The sequence below is a fragment of the Pollachius pollachius genome (genome assembly GCF_949987615.1).
Source record: "Pollachius pollachius genome assembly, chromosome: 2".
NCBI lineage: Eukaryota > Metazoa > Chordata > Actinopteri > Gadiformes > Gadidae > Pollachius > Pollachius pollachius.
In genome coordinates, this window is record NC_136935.1 from 644545 (window position 1) to 651251 (window position 6707).

At 47.5% G+C, this 6707-nt stretch overlaps 1 protein-coding gene across 6 annotated transcripts in view; it reads right to left on the minus strand.

The window, feature by feature from the left end:
• Positions 1–6707, minus strand: part of LOC307091828 (A-type potassium channel modulatory protein KCNIP2) — a gene marked incomplete at both ends in the record, with an annotated part of 73810 nt that overhangs the window by 15520 nt on the left and 51583 nt on the right. For 2 of the 6 annotated variants that reach the window (XM_079758652.1, XM_079758649.1), the window contains one exon: positions 474–579. The exons of the other annotated variants lie outside the window; for them this stretch is intronic. In XM_079758652.1, the coding sequence (XP_079614778.1) occupies positions 474–579 (106 nt within the window). Of the gene's footprint in view, positions 1–473; positions 580–6707 lie in introns of those variants that run through there. 6 annotated transcript variants of the gene reach the window in all.

The window sequence follows — 6707 nt, forward strand, 5'->3', positions numbered from 1 at the left end:
CCCTGAGCTATTGATCCACGTGTAATCGCACACACACCCCAGGGGAGGGCTCTCACACACACAGCCAAAGTTTCTTTTGCTGTGTGTGTGTGTGTGTGTGTGTGTGTGTGTGTGTGTGTGTGTGTGTGTGTGTGTGTGTGTGTGTGTGTGTGTGTGTGTGTGTGTGTGTGTGTGTGTGTTACGGTGAGTGCGTGCATGTTTGAGTTTGATGCCTGAGTGCGCATCGGCATTTATGTTGATTTAATGTGTGTGTGTGTGTCTGCCTGTCTGTCTGTCTGTCTGCATGTGTTAAAGAGCCAAGGTGCACATCACTAATCAGAACTCTTAATACAGTGCAGCCGAGTCAGTTATAGCATCACTACTAGTCAACAGGTGCATCAATACACCTGTATGTCAACATGCAATGTGCCAGTGTACAGCAACCCACTACAATAACAAAGACACAATAAATCATGGAGGCAGAGAGAAGTTACCTTCACCACCGACGGGCTCAAACATCCCAAACTGCTCCAGAACTTTAATGAAGAGGCCCATGACCACCAACACCGCAATCATCTCCAATCCATCCAGACTCAACATCTTGGGAGACAGCTCTCTGTCATCGCCCAGAACTCCAGAACCTAGCCAGAAGGGCCAGGCCGGGCTTGGCCGGGCCAGGGACCAGCACCCAGAATATACCGCAACCGATAAGAAAAAACAAACTCTGTGTCCAACTTCAAGACAACCAGCCTCAGCCCACTTCAACCTCCCTCCTCCCGTTGGGAACACTTCCGAAACTTTGTATGGCTGGACGTTGCGGCGGCATGAAGCAGAGGTGTCTGACAACTTGGCGGTGTGTCCGTCTTTGCTTTGCTCTTCTTCTGGTCCAAAAGATAGCCGTCCCACCCCCCCTCTTGTCCCTCCTCCTCCTCCTCCTCCTCCTTCTTCTCCTCCCTGGTGCGGAAACAGACAAGACAAGCCAGACGAGCCCTGGGCTAGGCTACACCAACACACGGTGATACGGGCTCCAACCACCACCACCCCACCCCACCTGCCAACGATCGCCTGGAGGTCTGAGTTAAGCAAGGACGCTAAGGGTCCCAGAGTCTGTCCCCCTCGCTGCCGACCCCCTGAAGAGTGGAGGAATCTGGGGAGGCTGCCGGGGCTGCTAGTCCGTTTGGCAGCGCTCGCAAGGAGGCGTGTGTGTGTTGTGTGAGGGGGAAGGATGGGGGGAGTGTGTGTGTGTGTGTGTGTGTGTGTGTGTGTGTGTGTGTGTGTGTGTGTGTGAGTGTGTGAGTGAGAGAGTGTGTGTGAGTGAGTGGGAAAAAGCAGGAGCCTGCAGATACGGTTGAGAAAATGTGTGGGGAGACAGGAGATAAACAGAAAGGAGAGGGGGAACGAGAGACGGAGGCAGACAGACAGACAGACAGACAGACAGACAGACAGACAGACAGACAGACAGACAGACAGACAGACAGACGGAAAAAGAGAAGAGAGATATGGAGGGGTGAGAGGGGTGAGATATTTTCCTCCCTCCTAAGGGGCATTACCTCCATCGATATGTCTAATATGGTTTCCAGGGTAACACAGAGAGAGAGAGAGAGAGAGAGAGAGAGAGAGAGAGAGAGAGAGAGAGAGAGTATATTTTGAATCAGACTTGGCACACAGTGATTAAAGAAAGTCTCATTGTGGATTTCCCCCGGCAAATATCTGCATCTGTTCTACTGGATGTTTGCCTGTCTGTCTATCACAACCTGTCAAAAATACATTTCCTTTTGGAGAAGTAGTTTTTTCTATTATCTAACTCCAAAATGCGCTTGGCTTCAGAGCAACAAAATATGACATCAATAGAACCAGGATTGCAGCCAACCCTCAAAACACTGAGGCAGAAAAATATGAATCATTTTCGTTGCTGTGAATCTATGTCGGTATAAGGGGTAAGTATTATATTTCAACCTTGTTAAATATCTGTGAAACATCACACATGTGATATGTCACATATAATTAAATTACATGTTTGACATGCTAGACGTTCCACACTGTGATTGATCACTTCACAATATGGTAGCATTCAGGAACTGGCTGGGAAATAATCGCAGAGCATCTGGAGCTATGGGCAATCCCTGTAAGACTCTGTTGCTGCATGATGTGTCAGTCGCTCTGACCATCCTCTGCGTTGGCTCACAGACACAACGCCGTAGAATGTGATGCTCGCCTGCTGCAGTGGCACCGCTCCGGTCCCTCAAATACATCTCCTAGCCCCATGTCCCCATGCAGATATCCTACTGCCCTTTGTTTAAAACATAACAGAATCAAGAAAAGTCTCTCTCTCTCTCTCTCTCTCTCTCTCTCTCTCTCTCTCTCTCTCTCTCTCTCTCTCTCTCTCTCTCTCTCTCTCTCTCTCTCTCTCTCTCTCTCTCTCTCTCTCTCTCTCTCTCTCTCTCTCTCTCTCTCTCTCTCTCTCTCCAGTATGGCATTTCCCCAGCTTCACTCTCTTTCTCCCTCTCTGTCTGTGGGTTTGGCAAGAGGTAGCAAAGAAGGAAAGAACCGCGGCCAATGAATCTTTGACACATGTTCTTGTGTCTGTATTGGGTTCCTGGTGTGACACTGGATGTCGGCTCTGCGGTTTTGTGACTGCGACACAAAATCTACCTCATTACCAAGACACATGTCATGTCATTGGAGGAAAAGGGCTGCAGAGGTTCACCCCCAACTCCCTTCATACTTATACAACACCACCTCCTAAATCAGCCAAAGACACACACACACAAGCACACAAATACACAAACGCACACACACAAGCACACACATACACATAGACAAGGTGACAGAATACCAAATCTACCTTTGACGTCACTCTTGTTTTGTTGTGAAAGCAAAGCAACACCAGAATCTCACGCATCACACTATGATGACATGCATGCTGTGGTGCGAGAGACTATTTCAAGACATTCTCAGCGTAAACAGAGAAACACTGCACAACCCTCCTGAAACACACATCTAAGAGACAGAGAAGAGAGTCGGTGAGAGACGAGGAGGAAGGGAGAGACATAATCCATACTTGGCACGTGTAGGTTAATAAAATATTGTTTTCCTCACTTGCATTGATCGGCTGTCATCCACGCGGGCTTAAAAGAACGGGAGGCTTGCCAGCTAAGTGGATGTGGAACAACAATGGAAAAAGTGAATCAACTAACGCATGCAGATGGAGAGAGTGATAAAACGCGTTGGAACAGGTTCGGGGGGGGGGGGGGGGACGACAAGGTGGAGGGGGTGAGGTGGGTGAGGTCGTATCCCACTTGAGGTGGGATACAACCTCACCCACCATTCCTCTCCTTTGTTGTTAAGGAGGGAGCAGAGAGGGAGGGGAGTAAGGGAACGTCTAGCCTTCATTAGCTTCCAGCATCTCTCCTTTCTGGGAGGATTTTTCACCTCATTCCGGCTGTCAGGATGAAGATTGGGGCCACAGATGTGTCCCACACTCTCCATTATTAGCCTATATCTCTCGCTCATTCATTCTCATCCTCGATCTACCTTCTTTCTCATTCCCTCTCCCAGCCTTCCTCTCTCTCTCTGTTCTATGCTTCACTATTGGACACATTTCTACAAACAAAAGGAGCCACGTATTAGGAACACAGAGAAAGGTCATGGCTGGCAAGGTTAAGATGGTAAGTCTTTCCCAGGTGTCACACACACACACACACACACACACACACACACACACACACACACACACACACACACACACACACACACACACACACACACACACACAGCCACTGCTGTCGTTTGAACCAACACAAATGAAGCAGGCCTAGTCTCTTTCATTATGACAGTAAACAAAACAAACAGGGTCGCCTCGTTGTACAACCACTGGATTCAAACTGAGGAACAGGCAGCAGTTTTTGAAGAAAAGTTTTCTTCAACAACAATGTATGACTATGTATGATTCTGAAGACTGGCCAGTACAACTGGTGACTTTTTGCTCCCCGGGAAGTCATAAAGACAGCATTTCAAATGCTGTACAAAATAACTTGAAACCCAGTGGTGTGGAGTGAAGCAGAAATACAGAGTTGGCTTGTATTGACTGTAGTTATGACCGGCTTCTTTCAAGCTTATCCTGTGACCGGGAAATCCCTTGACATATACAATCCTGACCAAGGAGGGCCGGTCTTTCAACCAGACAAGGCAAGCAATAAGCTACCTTGAACCTTATCGTAACCCCAACCTCAAAGAACCCCAACACACAGTGAATGTTGGTGCTGTGTTCTCTCTCACTATTAAAAACAAAAGCACTACAGCTAATACCCCCCAATTTATTTATTTTAAATGAACCCTTGGGGTGATAATGATAACAATATCCGGATTGTTACCGGATATTGTTATCATTATCATGGTAGAAACTTGGAAAAGAATGCAGAAAGAGGGATTCCTCCTTTCATGGATCATCAGGAAGTAATGGGCGCCATAATGGGAGAGAGTATGCGTTGGGCATAGTAATAGTGTAGTGGACCATTTATTATGAATATAAGATCTGGAGGATTCCCATCTTGCTCTTTCTAGATAGAAAACCTGGATGGGACCTTGTCGTTGCTTGAACGATGAGGTCCAATCAATCGAAACACATTGATAGGTAGTATGAAGCGTGTTAGAAAATAGGCATAATCAAACTTTCAATCAGCATGCCGGATTTTGACGTCAGATACATAAATAGGGATGTGTATGTGGTCGTATGCTCAGCATAAAAATGAAGAGAGATAGACAGAGTGAGAGAGTGTGAGAGAGAGAGAGAGATAAAGAGAAATAGAGAGAAAGGGGGAAATATTATAATAGCCAGCAGCCGTCTGTTAGCTCAACCAGGACCCCTAGTGGACACACAACAAACTGATATTTTCTTTTACATGACATTTTATGTCAGAATAAATGAAGGCACTCACTTGCCATGCTACTAGTAGCTCTTCAACCATGTTCAGAAGTATATATTTATGATTCAGTCATTTAGCTTTGGTCCAAAGCGACCTAAAGTGGAGGTTGGGAATCGTGCTAAAGCATGCCTACATGCCACTGAATTATATATTTGAATTATATATATATATATATATATATATATATATATATATATATATATATATATATATATATATATAGGGTTAGGGTTAGGATGATTCCCGTCCCTGCACAATTCTAAACAATAGAAGTAGCAACCATGGTAGTAACCATGACAATTTTGACGCATTACAAAATCCAAAATCAAAACTCACAAACTCTCTAACACACACCCACACACACACACATAAACCACACACAAACACACTCACACACACACTCCAGGTGTCAGAGGCACCCCACTCTCCTCACGAGGAGGGGACCCCTGTGCCGCCCCCCACCCCGTCCTGCCACGGGGTCGACTCACACATCACCGTTCAATAGAGACGAGGGCAAGGGAGCCATCCCAACAGAGGAACGCTGTGTGTGTGTGTGTGTGTGTGTGTGTGTGTGTGTGTGTGTGTGTGTGTGTGTGTGTGTGTGTGTGTGTGTGTCTGTTGTTTGCAGAGTTTCGAGATTCTGGCGAAATTCGGGGACTGCCTGGATCCGTCCTCAGCCATGAGCAGCATGGCTGAGGACGTGTTCACATTGGGACAGCACGCATCCACTCACACACACACACACAAGCACACACAGACACACTGTCAACACACTCATCTACCATCGCACACATGCACACTCACCCAGCCGCGCACACACACACACAAGCACACACACAGACACACCGTCAACACACATGCACACTCACCCAGCCACACTCACCCACACCAACACGCGGCACACATCGTCGACACAGACATCCACCATCACAACACACACACACACACACACACACACACACAACACACACACACACACACACACACCTGCCCCCCGGCTGTGTAGTTAGGCCGTGCAGTGTTTTCCTTCCATGATTAGGCGGCTATTGAAGCCTTGCTGGACGCCAGGCGCAGCGTGACTATTGTCGGCGCCTGCATGAGTTCTCCTGGCCCTGGATTGATGCACTCCACCCGACACTGGGGTCCCACTGAACGGCCATTAGTCGGCCATTACCCCAGCAGCACCTGTGGAATAACCAGGAGGGGGAGCCGACAGGTGGGTACGCACGCACGCACGCACGCAGGCAGGCACACACACAGGCACACACACACACACACACACACACACACACACACACACACACACAGGCAGGCACACACACACACACACTCACTCACTCACTCACAAACAAACAGAAAGATACACACACACACAAACAGACGTGTACTATACACATTTACATGCACAAACATGGGCAGAGCTACAGGAACACACACATACGCAAGCGCACCCACACACACACACAGACACACACAGACCCATGAATACAGACACAAACGCACACATTTATGTAAACACCCTGATACACCGGACATACCAAGCAAGTAAACACCAGACATGTAAACAAAGAGTGTGTGATACACCAAGTTCACATCAACAGCAGTAGAAAACTGCCCAAAGGAAAACTACTGAGAACGATTGTGTATTTCACCATTCAAAAGTATGCCATTTATTATTGAAAAGAGTGAGGGGGAGAGGACCGAATACACTATGAGCCGACTACATCAGTAATCCAAGAAAAGCCAGCCCAGACAGACAGGGTGCTGGACGGCTTCACAGGAGAACACAGAACTGAGGAAAAC